Source organism: Heterodontus francisci, chromosome 17 (assembly GCF_036365525.1).
Source record: "Heterodontus francisci isolate sHetFra1 chromosome 17, sHetFra1.hap1, whole genome shotgun sequence".
NCBI classification, from domain to species: domain Eukaryota; kingdom Metazoa; phylum Chordata; class Chondrichthyes; order Heterodontiformes; family Heterodontidae; genus Heterodontus; species Heterodontus francisci.
Genome location: NC_090387.1, coordinates 55495296 through 55516972, shown reverse-complemented (window position 1 = coordinate 55516972; position 21677 = coordinate 55495296). Strand labels below are relative to the sequence as shown.

Here is a 21677-nt window from a genome sequence, read left to right as displayed (position 1 = left end):
AGGAAGTGGGGGTGGAGATAATGGAAGGGCTTGCCACAATCTTCCAATCTTCCCTAGATATGGGGGAAATGCCAGAGGATTGGAGAGTGGCAAATGTGACACCTTTACTCAAGAAACGGTATAAGGACAGTCCTAGCAACTACAGGCCAGTTAGATTAATATCAGTGGTGGGTAAGGTTTTCGAAACAATAATCAAGGAAGAAAAATTAACAGGCATTTGGAGAGGTTTGAGTTATTTAAGTTTACCCAGCATGGATTTATAAAAGGCAGATCATGCTTGACTAATCTAATTGAATTTTTTGATGAAGTAACAGAGAAGGTTGATGAATGGAATGTGGTGGATGTTGTCTATATGGATTTTAAGAAAGTGTTTGATAAAGTACATAAAAGGCTGGTTAACAAAATTGAGGCTCCTGGAATAAGAGCATCAGTGTCCTGTGGATAAAAAAAATTAGCTCAAGGACAGAAAACAAACAGTGAGTTGTAGTAAATGGTTGTTTTTCAGTGGTGTTCCCCATGGGTCAGTGCTAGAACCATTGCTTTTTTTACTTTATATAACTGACTTGGACCTTGGAATACAGAGTAGAATTTCTGAGCATGATACGAACCGTCTGCAATAGGACATAAATGGGCTAGCAGAATGGGCAGACTAGTGGCAGATGGAATTTAATACTGACAAGTGTGAGGTGATGCATTTTGGCAGAAGGGATGGGGAGAGGCAGTATCGACTTAATAGCGCAGTTCTGAAGAGTGTGCAGGAACAGAGGGACCTGGGGGTGCATGTGCATCAATTTTTGAAGATGGCAGGATATATTGAGAGAGTGTTCAGCTAAGCTTATGGGATCGGGCTTCATAAATAAAGGAATAGAATACAAGAGCAGGGAAGTTATGCTGAACCTTTATAAAGCTCTGGTTAGGTCACAACTAGAGTATTGCATCCAGTTCTGGTCACCGTGTTTTAGGAAAGATGTGAGGGTCCTTGAGTGGGTGCAGAGAAGATTTATCATGATGGTTCCGGGGATGGGGGATTTTAGTTACAAGTTAGGTTGGAAAAGTTGGGGTTGTTCTCCCTCGAGCAAAGGAGATTGAGGGGAGATTTGATAGAGGTGTACAAGATTATGACAAGCTTAGATAAGTTATACAAGGAAAAACTGTTCTCATTAACTGATAGTACAAGAACTAGGGGACACAGATTGAAGATTTTGGGCAAGTGATGCAGGGGGAACGTGAGGAAGAACATTTATACCCAGCGAGTGGTAATGACCTGGAACTCACTTCCCAGGAGGGTGGTGGAAGCAGAGACAATCAATGATTTCAAAAGGAATAAAAACAGAAAGTGCTGGAAATACGCAGCAGATCTGGCAGCATCTGTGGAGAGAGAAACAGAGTTAACGTTTCAGATCTGTGTGACAGTGTATTTCCAACACTTCCTGTTTTTATTTCAAATTTCCAACATCCACAGTATTTTGCTTTTATTTCAAAAGGAAATTGGATGGGCACTTGAAGGAAAAAAATGTGCAGGGCTATGGGGGAGTGGGACTAACTGCACTGCTCCACAGAGAGCCAGCATGGACTCGATGGGCCGAATGGCTTCCTTCTTTGCCACAAATGCCTCTGTGACTCTAAATTACCTAATTATCATTAACCATTTATTGTCCAAATTAAATAAACTTGGGAAATATTGCTCTTGTACCAGTGATGAACCTCTTTATATTGTGGTGTATTTTGAAATTTGAAGACAGCTAAAATATTGGTCATAAAAATAAAATTTTAACCCTGTCCTCCAGGTGGAAATGGGGTGATACCCCACTAAAATAGCTGTGCAGCACTTAGCACCCCGGTGCTGCTACATTCTTGTCTGTCATCATACATCTCAGTACCTTCAACTAGGCAGCCCAAGCACCTGCCTGAATGTCTAGTTGCCTGATTATTCTATGAAAATAGCGGTCCTATGATAAGATCCTGATGTAATTTTGAAGGCTTATTGGGATGAGTGTGTACTGTGGATTCCTTGTTCAGTCAAACCTGGCAAGTATGAGCTCTGAAAAGGTAAATGCTGAAATAATGTTTGTGGTATTTGGAGTAGCAGGAGCGTCCCCCAGTTTTGCAAGAATAATCTGAACTGCTGCCAGGCTCTCTGTCCCCGACCTACTTTCTGTACTCCCAATCTTAGCAAAGACAAAGATAGTCTAGAATAAGCAATCTCAAACCATATAATTACTTTGCCTGAACAAGTATATTTCAAAATAGAGATGGTCTTTTTGTCTGTTTTGTGCCTCAGGATTTTGTTTTGATTTCTTTAAATTTCAATATTCATCCACCTTTACTGTTACAATCAACTTTTATTTCTTTCACACCCACACAACCTAATATTTGGTCATGGCTGTTAGTAGTGAGTTATGTTTCAATAATTTTCATTAGGCTATTTCATATTGGAAACTGACTTATGTAGGATCTAAGTAAATTGACTTAATTATCACAAATGATGAGCAATCCCTCTCTAATTATAGACAGCGAGACTCAACTTGAATTTCAGTTGTAAATTATCACCAAGATTAGGTGCATCTGTTTCTAATCCCATATCTTCCATTCATTCTCTTTTTGGTCACTGTGTTGATGTTTAATGGTTAAGTTTTTGTTTGCTTGTTGGTTTGATATGTTTTTCAACTTCAGGTATTTTACTACTTTTCATTTAATTGTAAGAAATCTAGTTGAAATTTAGTTGCACTAAAATATTTGCTTTTGGCATAACTATCTCTTTCATTTTAAATTTTGCATTTATGGAAGTTTTTATTTCTTAGAAGTTTCACTATTTTTGTACTTGAATCAGCTTTAGTAGTGCAAGTCTTTCTCCAATCTTTCTGTACTGTTCAGGAATCACAATAGTAGTTCCAGACTTCTGTTCACATTCACACCCTTTCATTTGTGGATTTTTTTTTGTTCACTTTTGCTATTCTCGACTTCAGCCAGTTTTCATTCTGTATGGCCTCTTGCCTCGCACATACTCTTGCACAAAATTTCTGCTTGTTTAGCATTTTCCTTGCTCATTTTACACTGTTATTGAGAGTAATTTTAAATCCTCTTGCATTATGATTTTCCCTGCTGAAAGATGAGGGGTTAAACTGCCTCCTTGTGAAGTGTTGAATGTGCTGCCCGTTCTCCACTCACTTGATTTGGGAAACCTCTCTGCTGCACCAACATAAGAGACTGCCCGCTTAATGTCAGTCAAATTTTATTACAATCTTAATGTTTTTGTTTGATTGCAGGTCTTTGTCCATTATATCTTGGTATGCTTTAACTTTTGTGAATTTGGTCTTATTGCTATTTACAATGAAGGGTCATCCATCTGAAAGGTTAACTTTGTTTCTCTTTCCACATGTGCTGTCTGACTTGCTGAGTATTTTCAGCATTGTTTTTATTTCATAATTGCAATATTTTATTAACTAGTGAAACAATTACTGGGGCCAAATAGCATTTCAAAGTTGCCTTTGATTTCCATCAATTTGAGCCTTTGTTATCTGTATCTGCATGGTTACTTTTCCTGAAGAATCTTTAGCTATACTATAATATCCTGCTGACTCCACTTTTGGATTTCTTCAGTATATTCTAATTGTCGTGGTTCTTTTTATTTGTTATTCTTGTCAATCATTGAACCAGTAAAACCTTCATAAACCCCCTGTTTTGCAATGACCTGATTCTAACATATAAAGAGGTTTTTCTGCCTTCGATCACTGAGCACCCAATTTTAAGTGGTACAAGCAGGCAGCTTTAACATATCAATTTGTTATGTTTTAATTTTGTTTCAACTCAAGTACACTTTCATTCTATCATATTGAACTGAAATTCATAGTCATTATGTAAGTACTTTTGAATATGTATAAGATTAAAATCTTTAGGATCTTCTGTGCTGGTGTTTACTTGAGTGAAGACTTAGAGTTTACAGTATAGAAATGGGCCATTCAGCCCAACTGATCAGGCTGGTGTTATTCTCAACACGAGTCTCCTCCCACTTTGCTTTCATCTAACCCTCTGCAAAACCTTCTATTCCTTTCTGTCATGAGTTCTGCCCCTTCAATGCATCTGATATTTGTTGCAACTAGATGTGGCAACAAGTTGCACATTCTAACCACTCAGGGCAAAGAAGTTTCTCCTATATATCCAATAAGGAATTCTAGTAACTATTTACATTTGAGAGTGTTTTTTTTTCTCTCTCTCTGCCCATCTTTGCTGATTCTACAACATAGAGATGAGCACAAGCCAGAAAAAAGCAATCTCTCATTAGACAGTGAGAATGGAACTTGAGGCAGTTGGTAAATGTAATTTTTTTTATCTTCCAATTAACTGAGTGTAGTTATTTTAAAGAAACATTGAAAGATAAAAGGAATGTGGCCAAATCATCAGTTTTAACATTCTATTGTCCTTTCTAGAGATGTTGGTGTGGAGAACTATATTTTTGTTGCCACATTCAGTACTATTCAATCCATGGAGGGATGGAGCATGATGCATTCAGTGACTTTATGCCTCCACATACTTATCTGGTAGACAGTGTCTTATTTCCAGATCCATTTCAAACTTGTTACAATTCAGCATTGCTCTAGATACTTTTTCTTGTGATCAACAGAAAAGTCTGCTTTCACTGGAAAGCCCTTGTCACATGGTAATATGTAACAAGAGAAAACTTGCAATTGTACAGTGCTTTTCACAACCTCAGGATGTCCCAAAGTGCTTTACAGCCAATGAAGTACAGTCACTGTTGTAATGTAGGAAACATGGCAGCCAATTTATGCATATCAAGCTCCTACAAACAGCAATGTGATAATGGCCAGATAATCTGCTTTTGTGATATTGAGGGATAAATATTGACTAGGACACCATGGATAACTCCCGTTCTTCAAAATCGTGCCATGGGATTTTTGTGTCCACTTACACTGAGACCCCGTATGCCCTCTTAACACTTGATCTAAAAGCCAGCACCTCTGACAGTGCAACACTCCCTCAGTATTGCACTGAAGTGTCGGCCTTGATTCTTGTGCTAAAGTCCTGGAGCGTGACTTGAATCCACAGCCTATTCACTCAAGGGAGAGTGCTACCAACTGAGCCTCAGCTGGCACATTAGGAAATCAACTGCTGCCTGTAACACTAAATGGCAGGTACTGTGGAAATTCGTGCAAGATGTTCAGGCCTAGTGCGCTGCAGGGGAGCAATTAACTATTGTTACTGTAGGATAATACATAGGAACCCCGGTTACATCTTGTTACTTTGGAAAACCTAATATCTGGCAAGGTAGACATTTTGGAACAGACTAAACATCAAGTGGATTTTTCATAGACACAACTGATTAAATTCAAATATAGCAAAAATGGCAATCTGAAAAATGGAAAATGCTAGAAACATAGGTCAGATAGCATCTGTGGAGTGAACAAATGGGTCAATGTTTCAGGCCCTGGAATTCTTCAGAACTGAAAAATGAAAGGTAAACAAGTAGTTTAATGGGGAAAGTGAGTAGAAAAAGCAAGCAAAAAAAAAAACTCAGCCCAGGGAGCATCAGTTAAATGTCCTGTAGCCTGTTTAAAAGGAAAGTAGATTTAGATGTAATCATTTTCTACATTATCTAGCAATCTCTTGCTCTTCTTTTAAACAGACTACAAATTATTCAACCAATGCTACATCTGTTTGCTTGAAATATCTACACCCCACATTTGTTTATTCAAATTACTGGATAAATTTAATATTTCAAAAAAGTAAATTCTGGCAGATTAAATTTAATGCAGAAAACAAAGTACTGTACATAGGAAGGAAATGTACTGCATAAATGGTGTTGAAATGGCTATGGATGAATTTGAGGTCTAGGATTGTTGGGCTCAGTGCTGTTTTGCATTGGTTAGACATGTTGAACAAGCATCAAAGCCTACAGAATGTTGAACTACATACCAAAACAGTATCAATGCAAATATACTCTGACCATGATTTATTTCCCCGACAATGCTCTGATCAGCCCACACCTTCAGTACTGTATGGTTGCCAAGAAACAAGTGGGACATTGGGCTGGAGGTAGTAGAAAGGCCCATGAGGCTGATCATTAGTATCAGGGTTTTGAGTTATGGAAATAGAATCCTTAGATTTGGGTTTTTCATCCTGGGGGAAAAAAGGTATGCAAGATAGTAAATGGTATGGAAAGGTTGATGATGCTGATTTTTTTTTTTCTAAACCTGCAGTTTAAAGTACACATTCAAACTAGTAAACGGTTACTTTCAGGAGTAATGGGAAGGTTTTTGTGCAGATTGATTACTTGGAATGAACTTCTGTGTTGAATGGTGGAATCAAAAACCCTGTAATCACTTAATTAGGTGCAGCCATGGGGGTGGGGGTAAGTATAGGGTTGTTCTGGATGAATTAAGATGGTCATCCTAAGGTTTTATACCATTGCAGCTTAACTTTTTTTAATATTGTGTATCAATTGCCATAAAACCCTGTATCTCATTGGCTTTTTATGGCTTTCTCCACTCAAGATGCAGCTTTTAATGTCGTGTAAACCTAACCTCCAAGTTCCTCTTCCACATCACTCAATTTCTCCCAAAGTACAATTAAACTAAAATATCACTTGATACCTATATTGAATTCCATCTGCCACCTGTTTACTCATTCCATCATCTTGTCAATATTCTCTTGCATCTCTCTCTAGTCTTCAATTATTTATTATGCTTTGTGTTTTAGTATCCTCTCCAAATGTGGACATATCCCTTTACTCTATATCCAAATCACTGATTCTATCCAAATCACAGATTATACAATGTGAACAGAAGCAGTTCCTGAACTGAACCATGTGGGACCCTGCAATCTACTGAGAAACTGCCATCATGTCCTACTGTTTCCTCCCTTCTAACCAGTTTGATACAATTTGTTACCCTTCCCCTAATTCCATACACTTCTTTGTTTCGTGTGTGGTGCCTTGTCAAAGGCTTTTTGGAAGTCTATGTACACAAAAGTCCGAGTGTATCAGGCCTGTGTCCTCAGTACCTTGCTCTACGGCAGCGAGGCCTGGACAACGTATGCCAGCCAAGAGCGACGTCTCAATTCATTCCATCTTCGCTGCCTTCGGAGAATACTTGGCATCAGGTGGCAGGACTATATCTCCAACACAGAAGTCCTTGAAGCGGCCAACATCCCCAGCTTATACACACTACTGAGTCAGCGGCGCTTGAGATGGCTTGGCCATGTGAGCCGCATGGAAGATGGCAGGATCCCCAAAGACACATTGTACAGCGAGCTCGCCACTGGTATCAGACCCACCGGCCGTCCATGTCTCCGTTATAAAGACGTCTGCAAACGCGACATGAAATCGTGTGACATTGATCACAAGTCGTGGGAGTCAGTTGCCAGCATTCGCCAGAGCTGGCGGGCAGCCATAAAGACAGGGCTAAATTGTGGCGAGTCGAAGAGACTTAGTAGTTGGCAGGAAAAAAGACAGAGGCGCAAGGGGAGAGCCAACTGTGCAACAGCCCCAACAAACAAATTTCTCTGCAGCACCTGTGGAAGAGCCTGTTACTCCAGAATTGGCCTTTATAGCCACTCCAGGCGCTGCTTCACAAACCACTGACCACCTCCAGGCGCGTATCCATTGTCTCTCGAGATAAGGAGGCCCAAAAGAAATGTACATCATATCCACAGCATTTCCCCCATCCACGATATCTGTAATCTCAAAGAACTCTTGTGTTGATTAAGTACAATCTTTGATTTTCTCTATCTAATAAATAATTTAACAAACATTAAAAATGTGACTATTTACAAGAAATGGCCAATTCAGGTGATTCCTCATTTTCAAAATATTGCTGGACCATAGAAACAGATTTGAGATTTCGCCACCGACATATATCCAGTTTCTGAATTTTGCTGTACTCCACTGCTCTGTTTTCCACCTTTTTCAGCTGAACCTCAACACATGGGAGATGTATTTTATCAACAAGGAAGAAAAAAAAACTGGTGACAATTTGAGCCCCAGGCCAGTGAAGAACAAAACTAATCTGACAAAAGACAGGTTTCAGTAATGGGGAAAGGACAGATCAACAGCTTAATGCTGCAGGCAGCCACAAGAGAATGGGAACGAGTCTAAGTAATCGATAATCGAGATCAGACAGTTAGAGTAACAATACAAAAGAGTGACTATTCTTAAAGTACTTCACTAATTGTAAAGCGATTGGTGACATCCTGAGGTTGTGTAAGACACTATAAGTGCAACTCTTTTTTTAGATTATAAATCAAATGAAAAATAGAAACTCAGTGGAACATCCACCTGCAAGTCTCTGTTGTGTGGTATTAATGCAAAATTAACATGCTGTCACAGCAAAGGAATCTTCGGCCAGACCTAGAACTGAGAAGCTTCTGGATCATAAAGATATGTCTGGTGATGGGGGAAACAGAAAACAAATCTAAATGCCAAACTAGAAGCACTGACTAACTGTTTCTGAAAGTTTCTGCTCCCCTTTATTTTGAAGTATTCTATCCTTATCTGGTGAATATTGTAGCAATGGCCCAGATATTGCTGTACTAATAACAGCGAAGCTGTCTAACTGTGCTGTTATTGAAAAGTAAAACATAAAGTAACTTTTCTGGCATCTACACATGCACAGTAAAAATGTAAATCTGGAAACTGCTGTCAGTGATGCCCTGCTCCTCCAGACTGCACAGTTACAATCTTTGCTGATTAAATATGCACAGAGATCACTAACGGCATGAACTTGGAGTAATTGCCTGCTATTCTTGCTCCAAGATGGATGAAAAAGTTGGCTTGTGCAATAATTAAGTTTTTAATATAATTGACTATTGGAGCATAGCTACCCGACGGGACCCAATGATGTGTCGAGTTTGGGTCAGGTCGCTCTTCCGGGTCCAGCATTCAGACTCGGGCCGGGCCGGACACACACCATCACCACCTCCGGTAAGTGACTCCAATGTTAATGTACTTTTTGGACTTGAAAGGTTGTTTAGTTTTTTTTTAAAGCTTGTGCAGATAAGCAACAAAGTGAAAAACGGAAGCTAGGTTAATTGATGGTCGGGCACGGGAAAAAAATGAAAGGGCTCGGGTCAGATGTGGTTCTGTCAGGCTCGGGTCGAGTTTCATTTGCAAACCCGAGCTGGCCTTTATTGACTATTGTTGCTGAACTGTGTCTCTGATCTTTAAAATTAATTCTACAAGTGTGGTGTTCATTCCCTCAATAAAATTAATGTTGCAGACTTGAAGAATTTTTTAGGCTTTTCCATTTTTCTCATCTTTCCCTTAATCCTATGACTATGTCCCAATACTCATTTTGTTTCGTGTACAGTGATTCAAATGTAATTTTATATTTCCCTTATTTAAACTTCCTGCATTGCAGTCTGCATGCCTCAGTGAGGATACTTCAATCTGGTTGAAGTGGATGCTGGACTAGATCAGACGCCTGAAAACTAAAATTCCCCGCTGACAAGCCAGCAAGAATTCTCTGGGCAACTGTCTTGAGGTGAACAGTAAAAGCCATTTCTTCACTGCTCACAGTAATATCTGGGTAGTTATGTGGAGTGTAGGTGAGTAATACTCACTCAAGTTGCATGAAAGTGGAATATCAGAATGTGAAGGAACATAGATTTGAACACTTCTATTGGCATGAGTCGAAGTTCATTTCAGTAACAGAGAAGCCCTTTTGGATTGAGTCTTTGTGAAATGTTCTGGCAGTTGCTTTTGGATGTGGGCTACTTGTCATCAGTTTTTTTTTCACTCAATATTTAAATAAGGCTATCATGCAAATTACAACTATACTGCATTTGGAAGTGCTTTCCTGAATCTGGGGCCTGTTGAGAATGAAACAAATTCAAAATAGTTAACAATGAAAAATCACTTAGCCTAATTGCCCTGTTTTTCTATGGTGGTCAAACTTCAGAAAAGTAAAGCAATAAAGTCAATTGAGAACCTGGCCTGTGCTGTGACTAACACATCAATGAATGATAACACTGAGTGTTGGTACCATGACTGTTCTGCTAACTCTGCTGGAAATGAGTCAAAATTATTCAACAGTTTAAAATGAAGTCATCCAAAAACATTACAACCTGTCTTCTCTTTCTAGATGCTGCCAGACCTGCTGTGAATTTCCAGCATTTCATTTGTTTTTTGTGTAGAGTTTACTATTGATTTAGCCATTTTACTTTTGTTTGCTCAATTCAAATTACTGGTAAATATTTTAAGCAATTTTGAAGCAGGAAAAGTTTTTTTTGGGGGGAGAAAATTATTGCTTGAATTATGGAGGACTGACTATACAATGCCATTTAGGTCTTTACCAGATCACTCCCAATTCAAAGTCTGCAAATGCTATACTGTAGTTCCTGTGCATATCTAATTGATTAAATTTAAATCCTGATGACCAGAATGGGTGCTGTGAATCACCGATTTAGTTCCAAACCATTTAGTTTGTTCCTAAATATAACCAAGACCTGGCACATTGTAAACCATTTATGTTAATAAACTGAGATTTCTATTTGTGAAACTTAGATATTTTTTGCAGAGACAAAGGGGAAGAACCACAGAATGCATGGGGATAGACAGAGGGTGAGAATCATAGTTGCACATGGGGACAGACAGATGTGTATATATGGATTGCCAGAGCTATAGTTATGTACAAGGACAGACAGAACCATAACTCAGAAGACCAAAGAAAGACAAACATTTTGTTTTGCTCCAGAGCTTCAGGATATTGCTCTGACAAAATCAGGCATGTCCACTCTTTTAATCTAATATATTTATCTCAATGCTCCATTTTTAAGATTAAAAATCTAAACTACTCAAACATGCATAGCAGTTATGTTTTTCAATGGCAAATCAACATATCAATTATTTAAGTTTGAACTTCTGCTAAAATGAAGTTAGTAACATAATTACAATTGTAAACAGCTGCCATATTGAGTGAGCAGATATTAAGTATAACAGTAATAAATAGAAAGCAACTAAAGGTTTTTAAATTGTACTATTTACCTAGAAGAAACATTTTTGTGGTACTAAAAGTAAAGGCAGCTTTGTGCAAATTTGTATCATTGCCAATTAGGACTACATGTTTAAATATTTGGCAAATCACAACCTATTCTGGATAGACTGTACAACGTTTCTTTTGCCATTTCAAATCTCACCTCTGTTTCCGACCCCTGTGCTGTCGTGGTGGTTGTTCTTCTTGAGGGTCCTTAAAAAGGTCACGAAAAATAGGCTCGCACTTCTTGAAGATGACAGCAGAAACTGTGAAGTTCCTCTCCAGCTTCTCGGTGCGTTCCCTGAATTCTTGGGACAGATTTGCCATGTCTGCCCATTTTTGCATCTTACTGAAGAACTCTATCAAACTGACCAACACATACAACAAAAAATTACTTTCCTGAATATAATGCATTAACATTCAAATGTATTTGTGATAAAACTCTGTAGTGAAAAGGCTCCAGAGCAGGATTATCCTCTCTTGGGACTGTGGTCAGAAGTGGGGTAGTTGAGGCTTCTATCCAAGTGACTGACCTTGACAATTATCTAGGGTCAGCTCCATTTAAGTAATGCAGATAGTCCCCTAATGGTACTCTTCTGTCAATTTTTCAAGTTATCTTTCTGAAACAGGTGGTCTTTAAGTTATCTATTTGGGCTTCACTCCTGAGACTGAGGCAGATCAAAATACGGCCCCTGTTCCTTACTATTCCTTTGCACTACTTCTCCTTAACTGGCTTTGGTTATTGCACAGCTTGGTGCCAGATCCTCACATAATGGGTTTTATGTACCAAAATGTGACTGGTCTCGACATAGCACACAGCAATTATTGTTTCTAGACTAATTCTGTGCCAATGCATGACTTAATTGTTCAGTATTGAACAGTTACAGAATTTGAATATTGCTGAAAAGAGACATACTTTTGCCTCCCACACAAATGAGTAATGTGGTAAATGAATTCCAGTGCCGGTGTAATGCTAGGTATGTAGGCCGTATGTCCCAACGACTGGCGGATCATATCAAATAGCACATCCCTTCGGCTGTTCGCAATAGGCAGATTGCTGACCATGCTCAACCAGCAACTTGCAAAACTCTGAACACAACGTCTAACATTAGCTGGGATTCTGCGACTGGACAGCACTTACTGAGCAATCCCAAGTGGGCTAATAATTACACTAATCAGTCGGGCTCATAGCACTTGCTAGAAGCTACATATATTCATATGCAGGGACTTGTCCTCTAGGCAAAAGGAACATGTCCAGACATTGTGCCTTTTTTGAATTAAACATAGTATGGGGACAATAGTTCCCTGGTGTATTCTCCATGGCAATGCCTTGACCAATCAGCACCCTTTTCTCAAGCAATATAAATTGTTGCTCCCTTTGCAATTTGACATTCTTGTGTCTGTCCTGATGAGTGCAAGACTAAAAGTTTTGACATCATGTCTTTTTTAAGCAATATTCAAGGTCTGTACTACCAAGTGACTATTACAGAATTGTGTTGACATTCAACATCACAATGGAAATTAAGTATTTATCGTACTTATAAGGTCAACAAAGTAATCAACTTTAGTGGCATTTTCTTATTGGTAGCGGTATAGGAAATACTATAGTTGTATCACCATAATTTCTCTTATGCCCCACCGCCCCCCACCCAATTTGCTCTTAGACAGAATGCAGCTGTGCATTCTGACCTACCTACTTCCTGATGCCATTCCTCTTCAGTACCAGATATGACCGTGACCCCACAATGTCTGTCACTCCAGGTAACCTGGAGAGACGGAGGCTAAGCTGTTCAGGGAATCTACTGTAAGTATAAAACTACCCTGGGTAAGAATGAAGGTAGATGAATTGCATTTGAGGCATATTAATCAGTAATCATGTTACCTAATATTGTTATAAACAATTTTATTATATTTTCCTACCTGAGTTCAGAAGAGCGTAGGATCTTTGTCAAGGAGACACAGTTCCCTTCTACAGTTCCTCTTCCGACTGATGGAATGGCTTTTCTACATGCTACATACAAGGCACAGGCCAACCAGTGAAGATCATCTCCCTGAAATAAAACAACTCCTCTAAATTATACAATTATTACCAACAGTTAGTACAAAGCCTTTTTAACTGATGAGCCCTGTTGGTAAAAGACAGAACTTTGCAAGTAACCTGTGTCTCTAGTTCTTGTTCACTAATGCCCTTTAAGGAAGGAAATCTGTCCTTACCTGGTCTGGCCTACATGTGACTACAGACCTACAGCAATGTGGTTGACGTTTAACTGCCCTCTGAAATGGCCTAGCAAGCCATTCAGTTGTCAAGGGCAATTAGGGATGAGCGAAAAATGCTGTTCTTGCCAATGACACCCACATCCCATGAAAGAAGGAAAAAAGTTTGTTCAGTTAGCTCAATGGGTTGCTACATTATTGTTGGGTTTGTGCTTTTAAAAACTTTATTGTTTATTACTACAACTTGCCAATTTGCAAAAAGAAAAAATCAAATTGGGAACAGAAAAATACATTTTTAGAAGTAGGTAGTTCAGATGTGTTAGTATTTGATCAAGTCAGTCATCTGAATATATGTTGGAAAACCAGATTATTTATCCTTCGCTTCCCTGACTGAAGTGTTGATGAAAATTCAAACACAAGTAAAAGTCTAACATAACTGAAGGTAATTATTTCCACTCTGGATTTTTTTTGTCCTAAAAGATTTACCTCAGGTCATAGAATTAATTTTATCTAAACTGCTTTCCCAAATGTGATTTTTTTTTTTAAATGTACAAGATGGAAGAAACACCTGACTGAAAATGAGGATTTTTTTTTTTTTTAAAGTTCAGTTATATCTTTTCCATTAGGTAGGACTGTATATGTGAGAGGGCTCTGGGGAATTATAACTCAGCAGAAAACTAAGAACCTGAAGAGAAAATGTGGTAACCAGTGGGGCATGAGGCAGAGGAATGGGACAGAAATTGTATTGTGATTGGTAAAGAGCAGACAGATGAGAGATAAATCAAATGAGAAGCAAAAAAAAAGCTCTTGCAGTGGAGCATCACGTTGACATGATGCGGCACTAATTATCTGCTGTTAAGACCTCTTTGTCTCTATTGAGAGGATGGTCACGAAGGAAATCTAGGAGGTGCTTGGAGGGCCAAATAAAAGATTTTCTTTTCCCTTTTGATCCAATCTTTGTGTGAACCAGTTCAAGCGTGGGCATTAATGGCTTAGTGCTCTGCAATACAACTATATACAATCATACAGCACAGAAGCAGACTATTTGTCCTTTTGTGTCTGTGCATTGTCTCTTTTTGAAAGACCTATCCAATTAGTCCCATATTTTTTTTTTCTTGTAGTTATTTTAGTCAGAATTACTAATGACTCATAAATTAAATTGACAATGATAAAGATGTCAACATCCATACCAGTTATTTTTTGGAGGGGGGGGGGGTGGGACGTGTGGAAATGGGTAGAGGAAATTATCTCTTTCCTTGTTCTGTTACAGATATACTGGATCTAGTTATCCTACAATCTGTCCTTATTTCAATGCCAGTTGCTTAATGAACAGTGGTAGCATTTTTAAATCACTCCACAATGCAAGTTTGGATTTCAATATGGAACCAGATACTTGTGATGTGTACTTGGACTCGCTCCTTGATATTTCAAATGTCATTAATGTTCAGGCAGAACCTGACATTAACGCTGCTGTGCTGGACCGAGACCAGTAATGGGTGAAGTATGACTGGCATTGCTGGATCAGTGAAAATAATCAATCACTTACAATACCTACTTCCTGCACACTAGAAGTTCCTTTTACATAGGCATAGAACAAATGCTTGAGTACGATGAGTTTCTATTATACGGTCAGTGAAGTGATGTCATCTGAATATCGGATTGTGTAAAATGATACCTTGCAAAACAATAGATTGTAATTTTAAATATTTAATAGAATATTCTAGGCAGTGAACCTATCCACGAAACTTCTACAACGTGACTTTCTGTTTTGTATTAAAGTTTTGACAGTCAAACCAGACCTCCGTTCGGCTGGCATGGACTCGATGGGCCAAATGGTCTCCTTCTGTGCTGCGAATGACTGACTCTATTGTCTATCTGGTGGGATACTGTGGCATTACAGGTTGAATGTCTAAGGATCAAAATTCTGCCCTGTAAATTTGAATACTAAATGAAAGTTACATTCAATGAAAGGTTAAGTTGGAGGGATGAAGATAATAGTCAGGACAGGGTTCCACCCTGCCGTTCCCCATCACCAACCACACCACCACCCCCCACCCCCCCAACTGTTTTGATAAATAACTGTCTCTGAAATATGTTAAGGTGGTGTATTTTGCTGTAGGTAAATGTTTGGTTTTTTTAAAAAAGAAACCAGCACATCTTGCTAAATAATTCTGGGATAATGGTAAAGAAATAAGTCTGGGCTTTTACTGAAGTACCAAGTACTGTAGCAATATATCCATTCCCTCATTAGATATGCAGTGCTGGTTCTAAATCTGCTCTTGCTTACTGGAGAATTTACTTGTTTCCCTGAGTTAACAAAGCAAAAATATATTAAGGAATATATATATTTATTAAGTTTTCTTGCTGACCAAAGTTGTTTTTTCTTTACCAAAGGTCAAATGAACAAAGGCATAGAATAGAAACTGACTGTAGATGCAAATCGCTAATATAAAACCAACGCTATTTACAAACAACTCTTTTGACACAGTTTGACAACCCGAAATGAATTGCCAAAAAGTTATTTCGCTCATCCACCTGAATATGATCCTCCTGTATCTCTACACTGACAATCCACTCTTTTAAGCACACACATCCTACTTACAATCCTCTTGCATATTCTTGAAAATCATCTTCTGTGCACTCTCCCATACTCCAGTTCTCTTCTGGCATGTGCTCACAGTCCTCTTGACAAATACGGACAAATTTTCTCCGCCCCTGACCCCTCTCTCCGTCCCTCGTTCTCAAACATTCAGCTCTCATTCTCTCGCACATACACATACTTTGTATATTTACAGTCCTTTATTCCGTACGCTCAGTAAAGGTCTGCAAAGGAAACTCGACCCGACGCCGACACATGTCGGGGTCGGGTAGCAGGCCTTTAACACTCAGCATCCTCTGTCATGGCACAGTTAGCTAAAAGCATCTTCAAATCCTACAGTTTTGATATGTCTTTGGTCTTGCCTAACTGCTAAATGTGTGCTAATCAGCTGTTTAAGGGTTATAGGGAATTGTTTTTCAGCACAAAGGTCAGCTCTTCAGGAGCCTAGAGAATGGAGGAGGATGCTCCACTCGTACATTGCTCTAAACAGTTACTCTGAGGAACTGGGAAGCAGAGAAACAGCTGACCAGTGACCTGCTTAGGGACCCAGGGAATGCAGTAGCATATATAGTGCACTGACCAGTTTGCCAGGGGCCTGCAGAGCGGCGCAGCTTTCAGTTCGACCACAGTATGGGTACTGATCAGTAACTGCAGGAGTTCTAAAGAGTCATACTGACTCAATATCAACTCTGCTTTTCTCTGTCCACAGATACTGCCAGACCTGCTGAGTATTTCCAGCATTTTGTTTTTATTTCAGATTTCCAGCATCTGCAGCGTTATGTATTTATATTACTGTGAGGAAATGCTGGAAATCATTGGAGTAACACCTGAAGCAAAGATGGAGGAAATAACAAAAGAGAAACAATGTACCTGAAAAACAGGGCAAGAGACAAGGGAGCAAGGGTTGCAACTTACTGGGGGTGAAACTGGTTTATGGTAGCAGTGTGAAATAGGCTCATGGTGAATCAGCAGCAGATTTTTCATCAGACCACTTTTTTTCCATTGACTTGGGAAAAAAATCACTGAGATTTTTAATTTTAAAACAAGTAAAAACAACAGTGAGACTAGGAAGTGGGCCTGCAAAAGAGTTTAGACTACCATTTTGTGAACTTCAGTGGTAAGAGGATCAGGCACAGTGGGGAGAAAACCTCAGCTGCTGATTCGCTACAAGTTGGTTTCATGCTGCTGGCGGAGCAATTTCATCCTCCTACACCCTGGTCTTTGGAAGAAAGTCTACTTTTTTCACCAAAATTTGCAAAATTAATGAGGCAGGGAAAAAAAACTTAGATGCATGTATCTGTTGTCAGTCGATTGACCCAGTGAAACAAACCATCAGTGCGGGGTGTGCAGAGAGAGCTAGGAAGGAGATCCAGTCACTGGTCCAGCTAATTCCTTAGCTATGTTTGTAGCCTGTCTGTGCAAATGGTGGCATTTTACAACTGCAGGTCTGAGGGTTGTACTTGCTTGATTCCTGGGCTGTGTAACTCTATCCTTGTCCATCTGTTGCCATCCTTTGCCATTTCTCCCCCAAACTCCCCTCTCCCACTGTTTAGTTCTCCTGGTTCTAATAGTGGGCGTATTTTAGATCTAAATTCAAGCAACAAGCTTTAAATTTTCCTGTGGCCACTGCCCATCTGACTGTGCCTGCTCTGTTTTCATCAGGGGGCACATGATCTTTGCTCAAATTTGGCTTCTCTGCACGTCAAAACTACAATTCTCCACTGAACTAAAGACTCAGCTGCTGTGACTCTGATCTATTCAGTTGCTTAAGTTTCAAATGTAACACTGTCTGGTCTACAGCCCGTCCCCACTGCTGCTGTTAACTGCTCAGCTACTCCTACTGCTTTCTCTGTTTGTTTTTTTTCAGCTTTATTATGTGGTTCCTGGGCCATAGTCCATTTCTCTCAACTTCTGGATCATATGGTGACCTCCATGATCGATTCTGCACGCTGCATCTGTCTCTAAAGTTAAAAATCAGTCAGTCAATGCTCAAACCTAACTCTACCCCATCTACAACGTTTTCCCACCAAGGGATCTCTAACTATAACTTTGAATTCCTTCCTATTCCCTCCCCCACTTCTCCACCCCGCTAGTTTATTACCAGGACACAGCTATCCTAATCTTATGTAACCACACCTTTGCAACTAGGGTTTCTCTCTGTCCATGCATGTGAATGTTTGGCTGCTTTTGGACTTAAGGCCATCAACCCTTGCTTCTATTTCCTCCTCCTTCACTTCTCCAAGGCTACCCTCTCCTGTTATGCCTTTCATTTCTTCCTTCTCAGGCACTCTGTCTCTTCAGCACTTCTCCAACTTCCTACTTGACTGCCTTTTAGATGAGGCTGTCTGTGCCTCTCTTTTCATTCTCTGAAGAGCCCATCAAGGCAGCTTTAAGCCACTTCCCTCCCTTCCCCTAACTGCCCCATCCGATTCTCTCACTGGTCTTGTGTTGGCTAATCTTGCCAATCTTCCTGTCCCACTCACCTCTCCCAATGCTGACCCTGTAGAGTCTGCCAGCAGATCAACCTTCACCACCTCTCCATATGTCCTTTCAGAATACTTATCTTGCCATCCATGTGCTTATTGTGGATGATTGCATCAACATTGTGGCTTTGACGGAAACCTGGTTAATGGATGATGACAGCTTCCCCCAGCCTGCCTATAAACTTCACCACTTGCCCATCCAGCCCACTGAGATGGTGGATTGGCTTTTATCACCAAATCGCAATATTGGTCTGGGGCCTTCTTCTTTTGACCAAGTCACCTTTGTTTAAAATCTTTGTTCTTTGCCGCCCACCCAAGTAACACAAGTTTTTCACCGAGAGCGCCTTCTTTTTTTTTCCCAACATTAGCCTCTGCACCAACTGACTTTCTTGGTGATTTCAACCTCCATCTCATCATGTTCTCTCTCCTGAGTTCATGATTCTTGTCTCTGTCTCTCTCTCTCTGCTGCCCATATAAGCTTTGCCACACCCTGGACATCGGCATCTCATTGCCTCTCTACTCCCATTTGGGTCAATCACTGATCACTTACTGGTATCCTCCTTTCAACTCTCAATCCCACGTCCTTTGGTGTCTACTGCTGGAACATTACGCACGCACGCACACACACACACACAATCATTAGTCTCTCTCCTTGATCGTTCCCCTGATATGGGCCTCGTCTCCACTCCTTTATATCCAAGGGATGCAGACTTGAAGGCAAATAGTATGTTGGCCTTTATTGCAAGGGGGTTGGAGTATAAAAGTAATGAAGTTTTGCTGCAGTTATATAGGGCTTTAGTGATACCACACCAGGAGTGCTGTGTATAGTTTTGGTCTCCTTTCCTAAGGAAGGATATACTTGCCTTAAAAAGGTATAATAAAGATTCACTAGATTCATTCCTGGAATGAGAGGGCTGCACAATGAGAAGAGACTGAGTAAAATGGGCCTATGTTCTCTCGGGTTTATAAGAATGAGATGATCTTATTGAAATATATAAAGCTCTTGGTGGACTTGACAGCATAGATAAGATGTTTCCCCTGGCTTGGAGAGACTAGAACTAAAGGTCATAGTTTGAGAATAAGGGGTCGGCCATTTAGGACTGAAGAGAAATGTCTTCACTTAGAGGTTAGGAATCTTTGAAATTCTCTCGCGGAGGGCTGTGGATGCTCAGTTCTTCAGTGTACTCAAGATGCAGATCGATAGATGTTTGGGTATTGAAGGATAAGGAGATGGGGCAAGTGTAATTGATGTAAAAGTTCAGTCATGAACTTATTGAATGACATGGAAGGCTAAAGGGGCCATAGGGGTCTCCTCTTTCTTAATAACATATGACTGGATTAGTTATTCATTGCCAGATCTGGTTGGACCAAATTAAATCACCATCTGGTCTAGCTCTCCTCTGTCAAAATTGATCAATTTTACCATCTATTTTAATAACAGCTGCATAAATCAAGTCCAGTTTTTGGTCAGCAAAACTGAAGTTAGACATTCAAGCGCTGGAGATGTTGCCCTAGCATGTAAACTTACAAAGAAATGAAAGAAACATGGGCTTGAAATTATCAGAGCAGACTTTACTATTAATATAAACAACATAAATGTAAAACCAAAACATGGTCAAAGGTGTTAGTTTGACACAGTTTAGTGGTTGCACTAAATCAGAAGGTTGTGAACTGACTTTCCATTCCAGGATTTGTGTGTATTAGCTAGAATGATATTTCAGCACAGCAATGAGCAGATTGCTGTGTTATTTGACTTTTGGAATGGAACATTAAACAGAGATCCTGACTGCCCTCTTAAATGGATGTAAAACTTCCAATGGCTCTATTAAAGAGCAGGAGTGTAGTGTCATGGTTCAGTTGTATCCTAACCAGCTCTACCAAAAACACATCAACTGGTCAGTTACCTCATTGCTGTTTGTGAGCTCTTGCTGTGTGCAATATGTTGTCTTCCAATAACCTTGATTACATTTCAACACTAACTAGTTAGCTGTAAAGTGCTTTGGGGTGTCCCAAGGACGTGTAAACGGTCATATAAATGCAAATTCGTTATTTCAAATTACAGTGTGAAAGTAGGTCAAGCATCACATTCAAACTCGGGCAACACAAATTTAAGATTGCTTTCATAAAGTAGTTTGTCAGAGTAATCACTAGTCAGAATGCACTTTGAGAAAGGGTAATAGATGTGAAAGTCCTGGAATTATTGGAGAAACTACTATGTGATGGGATAAACTCCACTGTAATTTTCCTGAGTTGTTTGGCCTTCCTGCACCTTTATATATTACTCATAAGTGCACAGTGTAAACAAACACCACGTTCTTCCGGTGCTGCCTCTTGCACCACACATTTGTTTACGTGGACGAGTTGAAGCATTTCGTTGGCAACGTGGGCCAGACAAGTCACTGCTGGAACTGAATGTGCGGATTTCTTGAATTGGGGTCAGGACGCTGCTTAAAATGGCAACGATGCCGAGCAGGCCTGCTCCGATTCAGTAATGTTGAGCTGCAAATTCCCTCATGTAAAAAGCAAGACAAACATTAACATCGAGGCGGAATTGATTGCAGTAGTTTTTATGTATTTCTTGCATGCTGAATTCTGATACTGTGAAATAACATATACATTTATTCACACACACGCAACTGGCTCTGCCACCCCACAGTCCCCAGCTGTCAGTCGGCGTTTATTGACTTAGCGGATGTCACGTCAGGTACCCGCCCCACTGCCAGTTATTCCAGAGTCTTGGTGAAGCAGCCGGGAGCACTCACTTTCACTCACTCCTTTACTCCGTCCCTCACTCACCTCCAGCGTGTACTTCCTGCTGATGCTCTCGTAACTTGCCCAAGCCTCGCATTTTGCACACTCGTCCATGTTCAATTTCTGACAAAGTTCCTCAAACCTCTGCTTGGTCCGGCGGGCGCCCTGCTCCTCCTCGTAGGCCATGTTGAGGTGGGAGTAGCCGGTGCCGATCGAGCTGTCATTTATTTACCCTAGGGATGTGGTTGCGGAAGCGCCGCTGCCCCGGGCTGGCTCACGCAGCGCTCGCGGGCCGCACTGTAGCCATTTAAAGCAGCTGATTGACAGCTGCTCCGACAAACAAGGTGCCGTTCTACTCCCGCCCCCTCCGCCGCCTCATTGGTCCCCCGGCTGCCCATCGGAACGCACGCCTCTTGTCCTCTCGCTCGTGAATGGCTGAGCAGCCACGTCAATCACAGCATTTCCACCGCGCCACCCGCCCATTGTCTGGAGCTGCGCAGGGGAAGGAGGCACCGAGGTTAGAAAGCCTGCAGTCGCTGGCTTCAGCCCCTTTGAGCGCTAGTTCGTGCTGTAATGTGCAATGCAAACGGAAAATGCTGGAAAGACTCAGCTAGGTGGACAGCATGTGTGGAGACAGAAAAAACA

At 40.3% G+C, this 21677-nt stretch overlaps 1 protein-coding gene across 2 annotated transcripts in view; it reads right to left on the bottom strand.

Moving 5' to 3' along the window:
- rbl2 (retinoblastoma-like 2 (p130)) overlaps window positions 1-21396 on the bottom strand; it is a 176648-nt gene extending 155252 nt beyond the window's left edge. For both annotated transcript variants that reach the window (XR_010976710.1, XM_068049452.1), the window contains exons 1-3: window positions 21078-21396; window positions 12906-13036; window positions 11149-11352 (exon numbers count right to left, since the gene is read on the bottom strand). Coding sequence is in view for 1 of the 2 variants with exons in the window: in XM_068049452.1 (XP_067905553.1) it covers window positions 11149-11352; window positions 12906-13036; window positions 21078-21218 (476 nt within the window). In the remaining variant the exon portion in view is untranslated. The remainder of the gene's footprint in view (window positions 1-11148; window positions 11353-12905; window positions 13037-21077) is intronic.
- Window positions 21397-21677: the final 281 nt, after the last annotated feature.